Source organism: Ceratotherium simum, chromosome 11 (genome assembly GCF_057802395.1).
Source record: "Ceratotherium simum simum isolate JZ-2026a chromosome 11, ASM5780239v1, whole genome shotgun sequence".
Taxonomy (NCBI): domain Eukaryota; kingdom Metazoa; phylum Chordata; class Mammalia; order Perissodactyla; family Rhinocerotidae; genus Ceratotherium; species Ceratotherium simum.
In genome coordinates, this window is record NC_141910.1 from 35841467 (window position 1) to 35863917 (window position 22451).

The window sequence follows — 22451 nt, forward strand, 5'->3', positions numbered from 1 at the left end:
ATCTTTTTTTTTTAAGCCATGTGCATGGGTTAAATGTTTATGATGAATTTCTAAAGTTATGTCAAACAGTTGTGTCTTATAGAAATTGTATATTTTCCAGTCCTACATAGGAAACTATGAATTTCTAAAACTAAGTGGCAAGAGGAATTTTGCTCAAATATAACTGGAAGACATGGTATGATTGATAAGATGCAATAAAATCATTACCTCAACGTGGTTGTTTTTAGTTTTCTCATATATTTTCAAAATTCACATAATGACTATTATCAAATGACTATTTTTTTATAATCAAAATAAATATTGGGCAAAAAAGCACATGTACCTAACAAAGAGGCTCTTTAAAGAAATAATAATTAAGATTTTAAAGCAATCACATATGGAAAAGTGTTTAGTAAGTTTTAACGTGCTTTAACTTAATCTTAAAAGTAAATTATTATTGTTAATTCAGTTTTCTATGATAATATATCCTTGAGAAATTCATATTCAACACTAATTTTGCCACCACTCTAGTTTCCAAATTTTTTGTAATGTAGTTGCATTATTCTATTACTAAAAAATGACAATAAGTACAGTGCTGTCAGCCATGTCAAGCTGCAGTTTCAGAGAGAGTACTAAGAAGGGCCCTTGGAGTTGGGTATTAAGAAATCCTTTTTTTTTAACAGCTTTATGGAGATATAATTCACATACTGTACAATTAACCCATTTAAAGTATATGATACAATGGTTTTTAGTATATTAACAGAGTTGTATAACCAGCACCACAATCTAATTTTAGAACATTTTGTCACTCCAAAAAGAAACCTCTTACCCATTAACAGTCGCTCCCCTTTCCCCCTCCTGACAGCTCCTGGCAACCGCAAATCAACTTTCTCTTTCTATAGATTTGCCTCTTCTGGACATTTCATGTAAATGGAATCATACAATATAGGGCCTTTAGTGACTGGCTTCTTTCACTTAGCATAATGTTTTTGTTTTTTGGGTTTTTCTGGCAGGGAAAGATTCACTCTGAGCTAACATCTGTTGCCAATCTTCCTCTTTCTTTTTTTTTCTTTCCTTCTCCCCAAAGCCCCAGTGCATGGTCGTATATCCTAGTTGTAAGTCCTTCTAGTTCTATGTGAGGCACCGCCACAGCATGGCAACTGATAGACAGGTGGTGTGGTTCCTGGACTGGGAAGCAAGCCCGGGCCGCTGAAGCAGTGAGCACCCAACTTTAACCACCAGGCTGGCTGTAGCATAATGTTTTTAAAGTTCATCCATGTCATGGATACTGACACATGTGTCAGTACTTCACTCCTTTTTATTACCAAATAATATTTCACTGTATGGCTGTAGCACATTTTATTTATCCGTTCATCAGTTGGTAGACATTTGGATTGTTTCCACTTTTTGGCCATCATGAATAATGCTGCTATGAATGTTCATTTACAAGTTCTTATGTGGACATGTGTTTTTATTTCTCTTGGATATATATATATCTAGAAGTGGGATTGTTGAGTCGTACTTTTGTTTTCTTTAGTGTTTATTTATTTATTTTTTTGGTGAGGAAGATCAGCCCTGAGCTAACCTCTGTTGCTAATCTTCCTCTTTTTGCTTGAGGAAGATTGTCCCTGAGCTAACATCTGTGCCAATCTTCCTCTATTTTGTATGTGGATGCCGCCACAGCATAGCTGGACGAGCAGTGTGTAGGTCGGTGCCTGGGATCCAAACCCACAAAACCCAGGCTGTCGAAGCGGAGGGCGCAACCTTAACCACTACACCACTGGGCTGGCCTCCTGTTGAGTCATACTTTTAATATATGTTTAACTATAATCCTTATGTTAAACTATAACACGTATGTTTAACATACTATGTTTAACATTTTGAGGAACTGCCAAACTGTTTTCCAAAATGGCTGCAACATTTTACATTCTCACCAGCAATGTATGAGGGTTCTAACTTTTTGACATTCTGGCCAACACTTCTTACTGTCTGTCTTTTTGATGCTAGCCGTCCTAGTGGGTGTGAATGTTATCTTATTGTGGTTTTGATGTTCATTTCCCTAATGACTAATGATATTGAGCATCTTTTCATATGCTCTGTATGTTCTTCTGAGAAAATATTTGCAAATCATATATCTAACAAGGGACTTGTATCCAGAATATATAAAGAATCTAACATCTCAATAATAGGAAGATAAATAACCCAATTTAAAAGTGGGCAAAGGGGCTGGCCCCATGGCTTAGCGGTTAGGTGCGCGCACTTGGCTACTGGTGGCCCGGGTTCGGATCCCGGGCGCGCACCGATGCACCGCTTCTCCAGCCATGCTGGGGCCGCGTCCCACATACAGCAACTAGAAGGCTGTGCAACTATGACATACAACTATCTACTGGGGCTTTGGGGGAAATAAATAAATTTAAAAAAATAAAAAAAATAAAAAAAGTGGGCAAAGGATCTGAAGAAGTCATTGTTTGTTTGTTTGTTTTTGCCGAGGAAGATTCACCCTGAGCAAACATCTGTTGCCAATCTTCCTCTTTTTATATGTGAGCCACCACCACAGCATGGCCACTGACGAATGAGTGGTGTAGGTCCATGCCCAGGAACCGAACCAGGGCTGCCAAAGTGGAGCAGGCTGAACTTAACCACTAGGCCACCAGGGCTGGCCCAATCATTGGTTTTTCAGAAAGCTCTTTGGTTGGTTGATGTGGGGAACAGAAGCTCTATGGATTGAAGATTTCATTCTGAAAATAAGATGTGCTAGTTCTCTTTAAAAAGTTTGATAAGAAAGGAAGAATTTTCAGAGGGGTAGGGGGGACATGTTTTAGGATGATGGGAAAGAACTGTGAGATTATGTTGTATCTATCAAAAGTGTTGTGTTTGTTGGGGAGGAAAAACTTTACTCTCTTAAGTTCAGGAACTGTGAACTTGTGAATTAAACTGACGAAAGACAGATTAACAGGAGAAAAGGCACACAATTTTTATTAATATTTATGTGCATAGGAGTTCACAACAAAAGAAGTAAATCTCAAAGAAGCAGTTAGACTTGGGGTCTTATATACCCTTTTAACAAAGGAAAGAGGGTTTTGGCTTCAAGAGATGACAAATTGTGGGGAAATGACTAGGAAATATATAGGAGAACTAACGGAAAATAAGGGCTATTTTAGTGAGGTCTGTTAACGCAAAGTCGTCTCAGTGTCAGCTCTCCATTTCGGTGATAAGTCGCTCTTCCCTTGCTGGTACAGGGGGAAACACCTTCACAAAGGGAAATTTGTGCCCTGCTTTGAGGCAGATAAGGGGAGGGCAGAGAACTCTTGCTGCATCTATTGATTCTCAATTACCTTTAGCTCAAAATAATCCTTATGCCAAAGTGGCATATTTTGGGGTGGCATATCCTGATCCCCTTCATATTGAAAAAAGGAGAAAGAGCTGAGGCTAGGGGCCGGCCCCATGGCATAGTGGTTAAGTGCGCACGCTCCGCTGCTGGCGGCCCGGGTTTGGATCCCAGGTGTGCACTGATGCACCACTTGTCAGGCCATGCTGTGGCAGCGTCCCATATAAAGTAGAGGAAGATGGGCACGGATGTTAGCCCAGGGCCAGTCTTCCTCAGCAAAAAGAGGAGGATTGGCATGGATGTTAGCTCAGGGCTGATCTTCCTCACAAAAAAAAAAAAAAGAGCTGAGGCTAAAGTGTTAAGAAAGCCTTCATGAAAAAGGAGATCTTAAGCTGGGCCTTGACTAAATAGAGGGTATTCCAGGCTTAAGAAAGAACACAAACAAAGGCATGATCAAACCCAAGCAAAGTATAAAGGACAGGGGAACAGGAACATTTGAGGAGTGGGAAGGAAAATCTTGAATGCAGCAAAATTTGATGTATTGGAGTGTAGTGGGAAATTAGGTAGATTGTGACTAGACTTTTAGTTGTTCTGGGAATAATATACAGAAAGGATTGGGAGAGAGGAGGGCTTGATATTAGGGAAGCCAAAAATTACATTAATTCAGGCAAGTGGTAAAGTTCTGGAGTAGGGTATTGGCAATGGAGAGGAAGCAAGAACCAAGGAAGGCCAGGCAGAGCCTAGATGACACCACAGGAGCCTGAGGGCTGGGATGCTACCCCTGGAACACTCTTATGGTCTCACCCCACCACTGCCCATAAGTGTTTTCTCAACTGTTCATCCTTATTTTTATCACAAGATTCCAAGTCCTAGGTGGGGGTGCCTGTGCCCTGGATGCTCAGAGCAGAGGAAGGATCTCTGCCCTTCAACTTCTGCAGAGGGAGGTAGAGAACCAGCTCCCACCAATACCACACACAGGAGAATTCTCCCCAAATTGAAGAGGGGATGGAATGCTGGACAGCCAAAAGGGCCCTGTGTCCAATGCAGGGCCAGACTGAAAGGACTTGTGTGCCCCTCTGGCAGGGGGAAGAGGTAGATTTTATGTTGTATAAAAGTGCTATGATCAACTTTAGTCAAATCATTCTGGGAGCAATGTGGGATTTGAGCCAGAGAGGGAATAGATTCGTAGCAAAGAGATCAGTGAAAATGTGCAAGAGAAGGCAGATGAGAGGAGCATTTATTCCTGAGGGAGATTCACAGAGCCTAATGACTAAGGAAATGGAGAAGGTAAGAGAGAGAAAAGAAGTTGGGACTTGGTACACAGTGATGATGCCATTAACTGATTCTGAGAATACAAGAGATGAACTAGGTTTGTGAAGGAGGATGAGGATATCGTTCAAGGGTAGTTAAGTGGAACATAGACAGTTTATCATAGCGCTCAGGATGAAGGAGAGAAATGGGGTTGGTATTTTTGTTATTCTCTAGGCTTAGATAGTAACTAAGGCAAGGGAATGATGAAATCCTCCAGGAAGAAAAAGAGAGGAAAAATAGAAGTACGGATAAGTCCTGGGAACATCAGTATTTCAGAGTCAGTAGAAGAGGAAAACAACCAGGGGAGACTAATGCGAGTGAAGCCAAAGAAGAAAATTTGCAAGCAACATACTGGGGTAAGAAATGGGGCAGTCATCATGGTGATAAGCTGTGGAGAGATCAAATGATTCAACACTGGGGAAAAAAGGCCATTGGCAATTAGTAGGTCAGTGTTGACTTAAGAGTGGCTTTAGAAGAGATGGGACAGAAACTAGAGGGCATTGAGTTGAAGAGTATGCAAGATATTGATTTATTGCCTCTCAGCTCCAAATTCACCCTTTTTGCCTGCTCTGTAAAAGTGGATCTGAAGCTTCATCAGTAGAGGGCGCTGGAGAGACACCGCAAGAGGAAAGGATATTGTTTCCCTTGCCACACTGGCCGCTTCCCCAGTGCCCAGCTCCTGCAGCATCCAGGGTTTCTCCAGCATCTGGCTCTTGCAGCATGGGTGGCGGAGTTCTCCAGCACGCTGCTGCTCCTGCAGTGGACAGCAGCCAGCAGCTTCCGGAGCAGCTCTCCCCACACCTTCACTATAACAGGTAGCTTTAGTGTGTGCCTTTGGAGTCTGGTAGGACACCTCGCTATGAACAGCTTTCCCTCATCATCCTAGAGCAGGGGTCAGCAAACTTTTTCTGTCAAGGACCAGAGTAAATATTGTAGGCTTTGCCGGCCATTAGGTCTGTTGCGTCTACTCAACTCTGCCATTGTAGTGCAAAACAGACACACACAATACATAAACAAATGAGTATAGCTGTGCTCCAATAAAACTTTATTTATGGACACTGAAATTTTTATTTCATGCAATTTTCACATATCATGAAATATTTTTCTTTTGATCTCTTCCCCCAACTGTTTAAAAATACAAAACCATTCTTAGCTCCCAGACTGTATAAAAACAGGTGGTGGGCCAGGCTGCAGCTGTAGTTTGATGACTTCTGCCCTAGAGGGCAGATTTCCAGCAAGTTCCACAAGGCAGATTTTCAACAAGTTCTGCCAGTGCAGCACCACAGCAACTTCTCTGCTCTTCAGTGAGGCACAATGCCCTCCCACGGGGTCTGGATCTCAGCCAAGGGTGTGGGGCTTGGGGGGAAGTAGACAGCGTCTCTTCTTTGGGTGCTCTGTCTCAGCCCTGGGGGGGTGGCTGTTCCTTGTATGTGTTATTCCTATTGTCTTTAAAGTTCTCATTACTTGCCACTAGCAGTATTAATTTCCATCGCTGCATAACAAATTACCACAAATTTAGCATCTTAAGACAATGAACATTTATCATCTCAGTTTCTATGGGTCAAAAGTCCAGGCATAGCATTAACTGTATCTCAAGACTGCAGTGAAGATGTCGACAGAGGCTGTGATCTCATCTAGAGCTGAGGTCCTCTTCCAGCTCACTGACTGGCAGAATTCAGTTCCTGTGGTTGTGGGACTGAGGCCCTCAGCAGCCAGAGTGGGCCTGCTGTTTCTTGATAGGAAACTCCATGTGGCAGTTTGCTTCAAGGCTAACAGGAGAGCGCTTCTGCTGTTTCTGCTTGTCATTTACCTTTAGGCCCTCTTTTGTAATTTCCCTTTTAATTCAGTCAAGTGATTAGCAATCTTAGTTACATCTGCAAAATCCCTCTACCTTCGCCATATAATGTAACCTAATCTTGGGAGTTGACCGCCCATCATATTCACAGGTCCTGCCCACACTCTAGGCGAGGGGATTATATAGGGCATATACGCATCAAGGGTAAGAAATCTTGGGGGCCATTCTAGAATTCTGCCTACTACAGAAGGGAAAAAAATCATAGGTAAATGTTTAAATTTAGTTTTTATATTTTCTTTAATGTTGTTCTTTTCATAGTGTTTTTAAACATTTCTTATCAAAAGCAAAATATTTCAGGATACTTTAACTTCATATAAAATGTGTTTGTACCATAATTACTCCTTATGTAAGCAGCTGAAAAACTGGTGCTTCCAACTCAACCAACCATAAAATTCATGGTTCACAACATTCTCCATCAATTCAGCCTCAAGGTATAAGTGTTTGCCAAAATGCTACTGTGTCTAAGAGAACCTTACATTCATTCAGAATAAAATTGATTTTTCAGTGTAGAAGTTACATATTATAGGTTACACATTTTACATTGAATATACATGACTTGAAGCACTCATGTAAAACTCTAATTTGTAGTTAGCATCCAGGGCATTTCTTAACCTGCTATCTCATGTGTATACTATGAAATTTGATTCAATGATTCAGTTAGGAAATTCAGTTTTTAAATGTTTTATTTCATAGTTCATAAAAAAAAGTTTATATGTACAAGACTCAAAGTAAATAGAAAGGCAGCTTTCAATCACAAATGGATGAGATAGTAGTCATTCAAACTCTACTATGGAAGCATATTTAATGCACACTCTTCAATGTTATGCATAAATAATTTTAACTATGCAGTCCAAGCTCTGGGTTTTATATCAGATCTGCATATATATGACACTTGTGGTCAAATTTTAAGATTGGTAAAGTCAATTTCAAGCTGCTTATATTTTGAGTACAGGTTTCACTATTACAAATATACGATGTTAACTAACAAGATAGTTGTCCTCAAAGATCTTCTCGTTGTCCCATGCTCATACATTTGTAATCTGAGTCTATTTGCTAATTCTCCTTCTTATAGTTACTCTTCAAATCACAGTCCTTATGCAGTGAGTTCCCTATGCATCTCACCCATCTCCTTTACCTGAAATAGAGGGAAAAGAGAGAAAAATTTTAAATTATTTTCCAATCTTTTGTTCATTCTCAAAAGTTTAAAAAACTATTAAAGAGGAAAGCAAGATGACTCTCTTCTATTTATAAGACTTATTTAAATTAAAAGATTAAAAGAAAAAAACAGATTACAAGGAAGCACACATTGAGTGCATGATCAAACTGCTATTTAGAGATAAGATGGCCACGGTGACAGGGGGAAGTAGCAGCTAAGTTAGAGCTTTAAGAATGGATAAGATTTTTATTGAATGTATACCATTTTTACATCTAGGAAGAACCAATACATTTTCTATTATCAATCTTTTAATTTTATATGTGTGGAAGTTGAAGTTCAGAATTAAGTGACTTGTCCTCGATCACACAATTAGTCACAGGCAGAACTGAGACAAGATGATGACAACTACTCCTGCTGGCTAACATTCTGCTTTGTGGCAAGCACGGGACCACACAGATTACTTTGTTTAAGCCTTACAACAGGTCTGTGCTAATAGCCCCATTTTACAGATAAGAAAACATGGAGACTTAAAGAAGTTAAATAACTTGCCCAGCTAATAAGCGGCAAACCCACATCTATATCGCTTTTTTTTTTTTTGTGAGGAAGATCAGCCTGGAGCTAACGTCTGATGCCAATCCTCCTCTTTTTTCTGAGGAGGCTTGGCCCTGAGCTAACATCCGTGCCCATCTTCCTCTACGTTATATGGGACGCTGCCACAGCATGGCTTGATAAGCAGGGCGTCTGTGCGCGCCCGGGATCCGAACCGGCGAACCCCGGGCTGCCGCAGCAGAGCACGTGCACTTAACTGCTTGCGCCACTGGGCTGGCCCTATATCGCTCTTAACCACAACACTACATTGTCATTCTAACTTTCTGTTATGATTCAGTTTAGGGATAATCCGTCCCCTAGACCTGTGGTCACCAAACAGGTAAGCCAGATGATGGACTATGGTATGGGAAGAAAATGTTAGAACTTTCCAGTTCGATTAGATTTTTTTCAACATTCTTTTCCATTTCTGTGTTATTTGGTACAATATTAGTAAATAGCACATACACAATTATAATTAAATGCATAAACATACAAAAAATTGGGGGGTATATTGAAAATGTTATTGATAGGGTTCAGGAACAAGTGTGTTCATATCCAAGTAACTGAAACACACTAACAATCTCACACTTTGTTTCCACACTAGTGTGCATGACTAGTTGAGTATGCAACAGATTTAAGGGTGTAAATTAAGTTTATTTTTAATGATTATTTCACTGGCATAGAGGCAATAAAGCAGGTCATTTGTCACACTGAGTTTCTCTAATGTGAATCCACTAGAGTATCTCTCTAAAAAGATTCCACTAAATCTTTGACACTTTCTAAAATAAAAATCATAGGCCTCCTACCCCACTATTCTATGAGGCAGAATTCAATTTAAGCTGGTCTGCCCTGGAACTCATGTAGGAGAATTTAGGTGAGGGCGTATGGTAAAACTGTCCCTAAGACCCTAAGGACCATACCCTAAAGGGACTCCAGTGTAACTGAGACATGTCAGTGTCTAGGAAGGTACAGTGATTACCAGGACTAAGAGATTAAACAAGGGCCTTTTTATTAAGTAATCCACTTACCTCAGCCTTCTCATACTTTGCCATTCTGTTCCTTCTGGAAAGAACCTGAATGGAAGAAAAATGATTATTATTTCAGGACTGCTAGCCAAACAAAAAGTTAGTCTACACTGACATATATGCTTTTAATGGACATAATTCCTAACAGAACAACTTTTTTTTTATTGAAGTAGAGTTGACATACAATGTTGTATTAATTCAGGCATATAACATAGTGATTTGACATATATACATTATGAAATGATCACCTTGATAGGACTAGTAACCATCTGTCGTCATACAAAGTTTTACACCTATCTGAAAAAATTTAATTTTAAAACATACCCATAAACATTATTTCTCAAAATTTCTCTACTAAACTTAAAAAAAAAAAAAGTCTACCACAACCAGTGAAACAAACCAAAAAAATGCATCGAGAAAACAATGAATAATCTTTAATGAAATAGCCTGGTGTGCATTCTTCTACAGCTTGTTCTATGCTAAAACATATATATAATAAAAACATATAGATACTAAGTTTTGGGGGTCTAAAAAAATGGGATCATGCAATATCATTTCTCCCTATGCACAGCCTGTATCAACATCATAGGAACCCTTCCAGATCAAAAGCTATACACTGAACTGATTCTTTTTGTGTGTGTGTGTGAGGAAGTTCAGCCCTGAGCTAGCATCTGTTGCCAATCCTCCTCTTTTTGCTAAGGAAGACTGGCCCTGGGCTAACATCTGTGCCCATCTTCCTCTACTTTATACAGGACGCCCCAACAGCATGGCTCGACAAGCAGTGCTTTGGTCTGCACCCAGGGTCCGAACCTGCGAACCCCGGCCTGCCAAAGCCGAGCGCGCGAACCCAAGTGCTGCGCCAGCAGGCCGGCCCCATGAACTCATTCTTTTTCACAGTCACTTTGTTCCACAGCATGGATACACCAGTGTACTCATCCATTCTCCTGCAGATGCACACCCGAGGTTGTTTCCGGGTTCACCCTTACTGGCGATGCTGCAGTCCGTAACCCTGCCTGCGCTTCCTTGTGTACCTGTGCTTTCATCTCTGCAGGACAAGCAGCTTTCTGTGACTGACCGTTCATGTGCTTATTTGCCATCTGGGATTCCTCTTCTGTAAATTACCTAGCCACACCTGTTGCCATTCTTTCTTTCGTTGCCTCACCAATTTGTAGGAACTCTTTATATATTATGTATAATAACCTTTTTAGTTTTACGCACCATGAATATTTTCCCCCAGCCTATCACTGATCTTTGCCTTACAAAATGTTTAATTCCAGTGAAGTCAGAGATATACCTTTTCCTTCATGGATTCCAGATTTCTTGCCTGACTTGGTTTCCTTCACCACAAGGTTGTACAAATATTTCCTAAATTAATTTTAAGACTTGTTTTCATTTTTATTTTTTTTTGTGAGGAAGATTAGCCGTGAGCTAACATCTGTGCCCAGCCTCCTCCATTTTGTGTATGGGACGCTGCCACAGCGTGGCTTGATGAGCAGTGTGTAGGTCCACGCCCGGGACCTGAACCTGCGAACCCCAGGCCACCGAGGCGGAGCGTGTGAACTTAACCACTACGCCACTAGGCCAGCCCCTTGTTTTATTTTGTAACATTTCTAAATATGATCCATCTGGAATTTGTTTGAACACAGGTGCACTGCCCAACTCGTTCACACTGCTGTGCTCCAGCACGTGCCATTCACACAACATGGGCCAATATGGCCAGCCCTGGCGGCATGAAATAGGATCTCAACTTTTGTTTTCTTCCAGATGGAAGGACAAGTGTCATTAATTCCAGTGAACTGAACGTATAAGTTCCCATACACCCCCAGATCTATTTCTGAATTCTGTTGTGTTGGTATGATGCTGCAGCATCCTTGTATTTCTAGAATAAACCCTGCTTGTTCAAGTGATACATTCTTCTGAAGCACAGCTGAATTCCATTTGCTAATCTTTCATTTAGAATTGTTGCTTCATATTTATCACTTTTAACTCTTTTCTATGCTAACCTTAATTTGTGTTCTGTTGTTCCATTTCACTGAACAGTTTGGGAGTTAGGTATTTTGCACTAATCCTGGAGGGAGCAATGCACTGTCTGCAGTGAGAAGGAGAACTGAAGGTCCTTTGCTGCTTGATGGCAATGTAACTGACCTATGAGGTGCTCAGTACAAGCTTTTCTCAGATTAGTATCCTTGTTTCGTAAAGTGACTGTTTTATATAAAGGGGCCAGAAACGCAATAGAGTCATTCACTATAGAGAATTATAAAAAATAAAGATTTTGTTTCATTAATACGTTTTGGAACATGCATGTAGTTTTTCATACTGTCACCTTTTCTTGAAAGAATACACCCTTAAATGAAATTTTATTTTTCTATACTCACCAGCACAACAATTCCAGCAATAATTGCTAGTATCACAACCACAATAACAGCAATAATACCAGCTTGTAGACCCTGCATTGAAAATTCAGGTGGTTTTTCATCAACATAGTAAATTGAAGTTTGACCAGGCTCCAGATCCAGTTTTTCCCCATTTACTCTCAGGTCCATTGGGCTGGAATGGAACAAGGATTCACCTTTAACCTATATTGAGAAGAGAAAAGCAATTTAAAATATTAAAGAAAAGCTACCATGGCCACATAGAATTATATGCCAATTACATACTGAAAGAACTGCCTCCAAGAATCTTTATGGTTTCAGTGATAACAATCTCACACATTGAAACTTTAAAAAAAACTGTTATGGGAAATTTTCAAACATACAGAAGTAGAAATAACATAATGAAGTCCCATGCACCTATCATCCAGATTCAACAGTATAAACACATGGCTAATCTTATTTTTTTATCTATTCTTCCTTCTATCCTTCCTCCCCCTAGCCTTATCCTGGGCCAGATTATTTTGAAGCAAATCTCAGATTTCATCAGAAAACAGCTCACTATAATATATTAAAGTTTAAACAAACTATTTTATTTTATTTTATTTTTTTTTTTTTTTAAAGATTTTATTTATTTTATTTTTTCCCCCCAAAGCCCCAGTGGATAGTTGTGTGTCGTAGCTGCACATCCTTCTAGTTGCTGTACGTGGGACTCGGCCTCAGGATGAACGGAGAAGCGGTGCCTCGATGCGCACCCGGGATCCGAACCCGGGCCGCCAGCATCGCAGCGCGCGCACTTAACAACCAAGCCACAGGGCCGGCCCTAAACAAACTATTTTAATCACACCAGTTACACAGCATTTCTTATATAGTCTCTTATTCATGGAAATTATAATAGGGGAAGGCTATACACACAAACTAAGTAACTACCATGGAGGTAACAGATAATTATAAGAGAACATATTCTAGGCAGAACAATTTGATAAAAAGCCATAAATATACAAACAAGTAAGAAAAGTGTCTAAGAAAGGTGCAAGTGAGTGACAGGGAGGACAAAATTAATTATAGCATGAGAATCACCTGGAGAATAGTTAGAGATATGGTTGATTTGTAAGGGAGAAAAAGATGATGAAAGATCTTGAATCCATTGAGGTATGATATACAACATTATGTTTCTAAACACAGGAATAAAATGAGGAAGATTATACTCACATCTTTTTCCAAATAATAAGCCACATCAGCTATGTCCACATCATTCTGAGTTTTCTGAGAAGAATTTTGCATCAGATCAATAGTGATAATATCATTCTCATACTGGGGGGAAATTTGAAAAATACAAATTAATATTAATATAATAAAAATCATGAAAATATCATTGTTCAATAATCAGAATATTCAATGTCTGATTTTCTGTAACCTACATGTATCAGTGTTCCCTTCTATTAGTGGATAATTGAGTTTATCACAAATAATTTAAAAATCTTGGGGAGGTTTTTAAATCTATCCAAGGGAAATCAGACAGTAATGCAACCAAAGATAATTACAATACATATTCTTTTCAATAGAGAATTTCCTTCTCCTGAAAAGATTTTTAAAAAAGATATTAACATACCTTATTTAGTTAGAACTACTTTAAAACTAAAATGCTAAAGAAATGCAATCGAAAATGCAGTATGCATTTACCATGTTCTACTTTTAGGAAGCAAAAAAGTGCATTCCTTCCAAAAAGTCTTTTAAAAATGACATCAATTTTCTGCCTTAAAAGAGTTCCATCACACTATTCAAGCATGTTTCAACCAGCGTTGAAAGAGTTAAGGAAGGGCTAACTGGTTAAGGACTAGCTCCTTAAACCAGAGATGGGAGTAGGTAGCATCCTCAAGTCAATAGGTGCCAAAAGCAATCAGAGAGAGGTTTTCCAGGGTAAGAAGACTGGTATGTATTAGGGATACTAAGAGATACCACATTTTCTCTGAGGGTAAACTGGGGTTTTCAAAGGCTGTGGAAGGAAAACAACACGGAATTTGCATTATTAAGTGTTCAGGGCTTAAACTGTTACTCAAATGCAGCTTAACCACTACCAAAAATCATACCCAAACCATATTGCCCCACCAACTTTCCTCTAAAGCTCATTTACTAAAAAAATCTTACCAGAATATCTGCAATATATTTTGGATCCAGTTGATAACGATTTTTGATTACCTCCTTCAGTGCACTGTAAATAATTAAAAATCTGTGTTTTAAAAAAAAGTGTTTGTACTACACAACATTAAGATAGCACTACTTTTTTTTTTTTTTGGTGAGTAGGATTGGCCCTGAGCTAACATCCAATGCCAATCCTTCTCCTTTTGCTGAGGAAGACTGGCCCTGGGCTAACATCTGTGCCCATCTTCCTCTACTTTATATGGATGCTACCACAGCATGGCTTGATAAGCAGTGGATAGGTCCATGCCTGGGATCTGCACCTGCAAACCCTGGGCTGCTGAAACAGAGCACATGAACTTAACCGCTACACCACCGGGCCAGCCCCAATAAGTACTACTTTTTAACTAAGCAGAAAGCTCAAAGTCTAGAATTGCCATTCACCAAACTTGTCAAAAAGTTTATGCCATTTTGCAACCATCATAATAATAATCGATTCAGGTTAGACTCATCCACTGATGCTAAAACTGTTGAGTTCTAGTTTGATTAGAAACAGGATATTTACACAATATCCAAGTAACTGTCCACAGATTATATTTATTAATTACAAAGAGGAAAATGGTAACCCTATAGTGGAGAAACGCAGTGGACACCACCTTAACCACAGCTGATATCACTAGTAAAGGCACAAGCTTACATGTGCACCCTGATGTGAAGTACTGAGGACAGAAGATCACTTAAGTAATGTTTCTGTTAAAAATGCATAACCTGTTATTTAATTATGAGGAATCATCAGACAAATCCAAATTTGAGGGACATTCTATAAAACTTGCCCATACTCCTCAAAAATATCAATGTCATGAAAGACAAAGAAAGGCCAAGACACTGTTCCATATTAAAAGAGACTAAACAGTCATGACAAGTAAATGCAACGCATGATCTTAGACTGGGTCCTGGGTCAGAGGGGGAAAAACTGCTACAAAGAACATTGGGAAAACAGGCACAATATGATATAACATTAAATTTCCTGAATTTGATAACTGTACAGTGGTTATGTAAGAGAATGCCTTTTGTTCTTAGAAAAAGATACACTAAAGTATTTAGGGGTAAAGAAGCAAACCTCTACAACTTGCTCTCAAATGGTTCTGGGAAAAAATATTTATGTGTGCTTAGATAGATACAGAAAAGTACATACACATATGCATACACACATACACATATGAAAAGAAAATATGGCAAAATGTTCACTGGTGAATCTGAGTGAAGGGCACTACAGGAATCTGTACTATTCTTGCAACTCTATTTCAAAGTTAAAAATATTATTTATGGTATCTCATTTTTCAGAAATATGAAAAAGCATTGGGATTTGTCTTAGTTTTTCTAATGGTGTAGGATGGAAGATGTGAGTACCAACTGTCCAAATATGATGCATTTAATAGCACTTACGTCTGCAAACTGTGAACATCATATGGTTCTTCTCTTGTTCTGTGTTTTAGTTCAATGATGATCCAGCTGTAAAGTAAAAACACAGTATTGCTTGACTATAACGACTCAGTCTTTTACACTATTTTCCTAATAAGATAATACTAAAATTCCCAAGTGGAATTATGTAGAATTAACATAAAAAGGATTTATGCAATAGACACGCCCTTAATTTCTTCCTTGGCTCTCACACATCGTTCATAAAGAAGTCATCCAGGAGAGAACACCCTTTCTGACATTGATCCTGTGGCAACAACACTCAAGGTCACATAAAGTCAAGGCCTAGCTGGTCATGTTGGGCCACGCTCAAGCGAGGAGACAAAAAGGCACTGAGAGCAACAGAAAAGTGACCGTGAGGCTTTAGAAGACAGAAGTGGAGAGTGCCTGCCTCAGGCTTTTTAACTTTGCAATTTCTAGTCCTTTCCAATAAAATCTTTTTTGCTTAAACTAGCTTGAGTGTGTTTCCATTCCTTTTCATTACATAATCCCGAAGACAACCTTATCTCACTTTAAAACATAGTATATGAGCAAATATATAAAGAGCTTAAATTATTCACATACATTTAACACTAATCCAACTTTAAAATACTGAACAGTGTTAAGTAAAAATATAAAAGGAAAATTATGTTTAGTACGATACTATAAGAAAAAATTTTTTAAATGAGAAAAAAATATATTGCTAGTAAATTCATAAAATATCTCTGGAAGGTTATGGAATAAACTGGTGACATCAGTTCTATGGAGGTAAACCGCAGCTTCTCACAGTATACCCTTTTCTAGCTTTTGAATTTTAAACCACGAAATCATTTTACATATTCAAAACTCAAGTTAACAAATCTGAAAAGCATGAAAACAAGTAATATAGGCAGCCCAACTTACTAGGTCCTCACTCGTTCCAAGCAAGATATTTCAGTGTCCTTATCGGTTCTTCTGACCCCAGCAGTGTTCACACACCAGCACGTGGCGGTGCCATTGCACTGCTTGGCTTTAAAGAGCCCCTTCTCATCACAGTCGGGATCATACAGCCCGTCATTATGCTGGATAGCCCCCTCAGGTTTCACTCTTCTCCCAGACTTTGAGCTAGTCATCTCTGCCTTCATCACCAAACACTTGGCAGCCACTGAAAAGAAAACTTAATGTCAAACTGAAAAATAACTGCAGTTTTATGCTTAAGGAAAAAAATTTAATTTAACTCCAAACTCCAAGGACCAAAGATTATTGTAGACTTACATGTTCCCATGTTCACTTTCTAAATTATAAGAAGCTTCAGATATGAAGTAATTTTGACAAAATCACATGATTCAGATTTGAGCCAATGAAACACTTCTCAACTCAAGACACGTCAATTAAAGAAATGTAAGTCAAAATAAAGTTCCAAGGCAGTGAGGATACTCTACTCACGTTTTGAGCAAATGACGGAATTCTGTGTACCAAGTGAAGTACACTGGCATTGACCATACGTGTTCGTAGAGCAGTTTGTGGTCAGTTTGTAGTTTTCACAGGTACATTCTAGGAAATTAAAAAAAAAAAAAAAAACAAATCCACTTTTAAAATGTGGATCCAACTATCAACTCTGGTGTCCTACCTAAATTATGTTCTGACAATAATGCCCAAGTTACAGGGACACAAAGCCTTAAAAAGTGGTCCTGAATGTTTTATTTTTCAGCTATAATGAGTGGCAGACACCATGTTAAATAGTTCATATATGTTATATAGACACATGGTCGAGGGTGCACGCATTCCCATTTTGATTTTTAAAACCAAGAACAGAGCCCTCTGAACATCATATTCAGCTTTGCGTTTATGATACTCCCAGTCTCAGCTCCTTCCCTCTAAGATGAGGGATATGGCTGAGATAAACTGTCCTGCTAAGATAAACCCTTGCCTGTCAGCTACTGACTCTTTCCCTCAAAATCAACAATTCCAATTCTAGGATTTTCGAATAACTCACATTCCCTCCCCTCCTCCCACCCCATTTTCTTAATAAGAAATTCTTGCTTTTGGGCTTAATGGGAACATATTCAACCCTTGGACTATGTTATATATTAGAAAAATTATACTTTCAATTGAATTTGGGGACACCTCTCCCTATGGGTTTCCTAACTAAATTAAATCCTAGTACCCAGGCCGTGGCTTAGCAGTTAAGTTCTCGCGCTTCGCTACTGGCAGCCCGGTTTGGAACCCAGGCGCGCATGGACCCACGGCTTGTCAGGCCATGCTGAGGCGGTGTCCCACATACAGCAACTAGCAGGATGTGCAACTATAACATACAACTATCTAATGGGGCTTTGGGGAGAAAAAGGGAAAAAAATTAAAAAAACTCCTAGTACCCACTTTTGAAAGTGATACTAAGCTGCCCATTCTGGGTGGTGATGTCAGTTTAACAGTTATATGACTCTCTCAAAATTTCATTTTAACTTCAAATTGGCAAGCCCATCTAATTCCTTTTATTTGTCTAGCTAAGAGTGCAATCATTAAAAATAAAAATTAGTATGACAAACCAAAGAATTTTTATATTGACCCTTCATATTCCAAGTTGGCTTTAACTTTTCCCTGTTTAAATTATAATATGAAACACCTATATAATCTGTCCAGCACCAAACTGAATATTGGGGTCACAAAAGGAGAAAGCATAGTGGCTGTCCTCAAGGAGTTAAAATCTCATGCAGCACTATGCAGCAATAGAGTAAAATCTTACACTATACCTGCTCAAAGCGCAGTTTTCATGCCCAAGGGATGTGAAATTTAAAACAGACCAATTAGGTACAGACTTTTTGAACATTCCCCCCCCCCCCATAGCAGCTATCATCACTTGGAAGCAATTTAAGATTAAGTATTTAACCCCAGACCTAAGCTAGAAAACCACGAGTTGATTAAACTGCATTATTTTGAAAGCATGAGTTAGGCCCGTGCCCTGTTGGTGCGGGTATAAAAGCCTTTCCAGAAAGCTTTGGGCAACTGCCACTTCACTACTAGCCACGATCTTACAAATAAATCAAGAGATCGAAGCCAAGAGGTTTATTCCAGAGGAAGAAAAGTGAAATCAAACTACATGCCCGACATTTAGATAATGGTGCGACCTTCCACGCTACACATTGTTCTGTCACTATTGAATCGTGTTTTTCAAGACTAAAGGAAACAGAAAACTCGAAATGTGAAGTGGAGGCAAAAATCAAGATACATAACTATGTGTTTAGTGTTTAGGGCAATGTGTAAAACAAAAATATACCCAATTATTAATTATAGGATTCTCTTGAAGTGGTGGGATTGTGGGTTTTTTTTTTTACCGTTTATCGACATTTCTAGGTTCCCTACAATAACCCTGGCGTTACTTATACGATCCCTGGAAGAGAGAAACACCCACACGCCTCGTAGTCAAGGCCCAGGAGAACTTTCTCCCGCGCGCAGGTGCGTAGCGGCCCTGGCAGTCTTCCCGCGGCCACCTGTCCCCGCCGGAGGCCGACATCCGGGGCCCGCCGCCAGGTCGCCGTCGTAGACTCCCCTCCCGGCCGCAGCCGGTTTCGGCCACTCCAGAAACCCAAGTGCGCCCCGGCCCGGGGAGGTGGGCGCGCCCAGGCGTGGTTGTGTGCCCAGGCGTGGTTGTGTGCCCGGGCGCCGCCCCGGGCCCTCCGCGCCCACTCAGAGAACGAAGAATCGCCGGATGCGGCCCCTCCATTCCCTGTCCGCCCCGGGCCATTTCCCTAGGGAGGGGTGCAGAGCGCCCGAGCCCGGCCGCTCCCTCCCGCCCGCGCGAGTGGGCGCCTTCCTGCCGCCTCCGTCGCACAGAGGGCCTGGTCTGGGGCAGCCCGCGCGGGCCACGCTCCGGGTGGGAGAGCGCGCCGCCCGCCCCTGCCCCACAATGCCCGTCTCGGGTGCCGAGAGCCAGCACCCCCACCCCGGCCCCACCCAACCCAACCCCACAACTCCGCTCCTCACCTTTCTGAGCCGCGGCCGTCGCCACCATAAGCAGGAGCCCCAACGCGAGGACCTGGGGGGGCGCCATGCTGCGCGCGCGCCGAGCAGAGGGGCGCGAGGCGGGCCGGGGGCTCGCGGGCGGGCGGGCGTGCTGACGGAGTGGGGCGGCGGGAGCCCGCTGAGCGGCGCGAGGCCTGGGACGCGCCGGGCTGCGTCGAGCAGACCGCGGCAAGGTGCTCCCGGGGCCGGGCCGACGGTGCGAGCTCGTCGAGGGACTGCGCACTCTGGGCGCGCGGCGTGGCGGAGCAGACCTGCCCGACCTGGCGGCCCCGCCTCCGGGCCCCTGCCCCGGGGCTGCTCACCTCTGCCCGCAGGTTCTCGGCGATGAGTCACCGCCTGGGGGCGGGGGCGGAGCAGGCTGCCCTCCCCCACGCCCGGCGCGGCCGTTGGGAGCCACCCCCTCCCCAGGTGTGCGCCGGGGCGCCCCGCCCCTCCCGCAGGTGCTTCCTCCTGCGGCGGCCGGTGGGGACAGGAAGGGCGGTGGGCCGCGACTTCTTTTTGCCTGAAGGAGCAGGACTCTGACATCTTGAAAAAATGGGGACTGGAGGCAAGAATGCGGGGACTAGGACGAGGAAGATGGAAGCTAAAACGGAATACAAAGAGAAGCGGGAGAACCGTGCGAACCACAATGAAAAAGAAGACCTTTAAACTTTACCTGGCAGTTTAATTGTATTCCTTTGAAACTAAGAAAAAAAAAAGGTCTCCCTGGCTTTCGGAGGATGACAAATTCGTTTGTTCTTTATAATTATTCTCAATTCGTTTCCCTTTTTTTTATAAGCATTTTTATTGCTTGAAGATGTAAGAAAAGGTGTTCCCATTGAGCCAAACGCTGGGAACTGAGATTATTCCGGTTTTGATTAATATTAGAGAACAATGTTGATGAGTCCTTCGAAAGTACAGGGAAGCAGAGACGAAGGGCAATCATTTATTTCAGTGCAAATGGATTCAAATTACATCACGCTGTTATTACAGTCTTAAAATCATTGTAATGACTCGAAGCTTTTAATAACTATTCAAGTACTGTTTTTGATGTCAGTTTTGTTACCTGTAATATCATTATAACCTGTTTTTAAAGGCTTTTTTTTTGCTTAAGAAATCATTGAAGATTTTCAAAAGAGGAAAGGTGAAAAAGCAATTTTAGGATTCAACTAAATTGATGAATTTTTACAAGTATATATCGTCAAAAATTATGCTTTTATTAAGTAATAAGTGTGTGGTACTCTCCTGTTGCCAGTTGATTAATGTAAATAGTCACATCGTTACAGTAAATTCCTGTATAATATTGAATTTTACTTGGACATTACATATGCTGTTTAACTATTTCATCATTGACTTCTTAAGGAAATCCTATCAGTATTATTAACACTGTAAATCTGAGTTGCTAGACCTACTTTGGGAACCTTGTGATCTGTTCAGCAATTTGTTTAAGTGAAAAGAATAATACTTTTAAATCAGGAACAAGTTAGCAAGCAGATTTTTGTTCTCTTCTACATTTTGGATGTTTTCAGGAAGTTGCACACTGCCTGCCCTCAAACTACACATGCTTTTCCCAAGAATCATGTAACTGGTTATTGTGGCTTTATTTGCAAAATGTTCCAGTTCCAGGTCTAAGTCTGTTACCTAATCAAGAAGAACCTCATCTTCTTATAACTTGACAGCTGTTTATTAAATTGTTCATTGCAATAAAGTGAATTGAGTAAACATGATTATTAAATAAAGGACAAAATACCACACTAATCTCTGACTCATAGTATCTGAGTATACATCCAGGATATTGTTTATTTTTATTGCTCTTTAACACCTTCTCAGTTTGTCATTCACTGCTCAAAATTACTCTCATTTTATGCTTTGTGAATCTTTTGTAGTTGTAGTGCCATATTTAAGAACATTTCTTAATGTTTTTATAAGATTTTATACCCTAGTATATTCCTAATATTATTTTCAAATTCTACAGATGTTGTTTTTTAATTTTTACAGTAGTCAGTTTGATAGATAATATTTAACTAAGAAAGAAGTGTGATAAGATTAAAAACTGTATTTATATTTTTCTGACCAAACTCCTGCAGTCCATCAATTCAGAACCCAATTAAAAAACCAACATCAAAGCCAGAGAATGGATGGAAAGGGAGAGAAACTATTTAAGAAAAGATATAATGGGTAGCACATAGTAGTATAGAATAGTGATTTTGGTTATGACTTTCTCTTGAATGTTAAGGGATACTTCTAAATAAAAAGAAAACAAAACAAATATAAACAGCTTTGGAGAAAAATTAGTATCATGTTCCTTAAAAAGAAACAATTAGGGGTGCTATTTAAGAAATTAGTTAATATCCTATAGTACAGTTAGTTTCCTCACATAGATTTTAGAGGGAGAGAGTGTATGTATATGTAAAATTTAAAGAAACCTTAATTGGGATGCGTTTTATTCTTGCAGATGGCTAAAAAAAAAAGTAATGTGTAAATGTTTACTATAGTGGGCTACTAGTTCTTAAGATTTTTGTTATTTCATGAGAAATGCATTAGTGGAAAACAAAAGTACATTATAGAGAATGAAAGTTCTCCTTGACCACTACCCAGCAAACCCCTCTCCTAGATAATCATTGTTAACAATTGGGTATTCATTCTACTTGTTCATTAATTCTTCTCACCTATCCTAAAGAACCTGGTTTCATAGGATGTACTCTCTGCAGAGTGGGGGATATTACTTAGTTTGGTCTAGGTTTATAAAAATAGTTTGCATCTGTATAGTCAGAGTCCACCTTAATATATATACATATGTGTATAATTTTTATCAAGCATCATATCTGTCATTTAAAAAATTAACTTTGTCTCCAAAGCAAACCTTCTAAACCCTTTTTCATATCTTTCTACCCTTGAAATTTTTATAAAATATAAAGTACTACATAATAAGCACTTAGTACAGTGTTTAGTACATTAATATGTAGATGTTTATTAAGTGATATCTATTATAATTAAAAATAATACAGTAAAATTTTACTTTTATCAAAGAAATGCATGTGCATAGTATGAAAGTCAAATAGTACTACAAGGTTTAATTTTTAATTTTTTTATTTTGTTTTATTTATTTTTCCCCCAAAGCCCCAGTAGATAGTTGTATGTCATAGTTGCACATCCTTCTAGTTGCTGTATGTGGGACGCGGCCTCAGCATGGCCAGAGAAGCGGTGTGTCGGTGCGTGCCCGGGATTGGAACCCGGGCCGCCAGCAGCAGAGTGTGTGCACTTA

General features: G+C 40.1%; 1 protein-coding gene across 1 annotated transcript; it reads right to left on the bottom strand.

Annotated features, from left to right (window-relative positions):
• Positions 1 to 7138: 7138 nt before the first annotated feature.
• EPCAM (epithelial cell adhesion molecule) lies at positions 7139 to 19425 on the bottom strand. The gene is made up of 9 exons (XM_004436674.3): positions 19169 to 19425; positions 16634 to 16741; positions 16112 to 16352; positions 15197 to 15262; positions 13760 to 13823; positions 12824 to 12925; positions 11618 to 11818; positions 9246 to 9290; positions 7139 to 7608 (listed from the first exon to the last, which is right to left on the bottom strand). Exons 1-9 carry the CDS (start codon positions 19233 to 19235, stop codon positions 7567 to 7569), a joined length of 936 nt encoding a protein of 311 aa, XP_004436731.2. The 5' UTR covers positions 19236 to 19425; the 3' UTR covers positions 7139 to 7566.
• Positions 19426 to 22451: the final 3026 nt, after the last annotated feature.

Coding starts and splice junctions, on each gene's coding strand:
- EPCAM (XM_004436674.3), bottom strand. CDS start 19,235: ATGGCGCCCCCCCAGGTCCTCGCGTTGGGGCTCCTGCTTATGGTGGCG. Junction 9,291..11,617: donor TTGCTGGAATTGTTGTGCTG/GTGAGTATAGAA, acceptor TCTTCCATTCAG/GTTCTTTCCAGAAGGAACAG. Junction 7,609..9,245: donor CAAAGTATGAGAAGGCTGAG/GTAAGTGGATTA, acceptor CCTCTATTTCAG/GTAAAGGAGATGGGTGAGAT.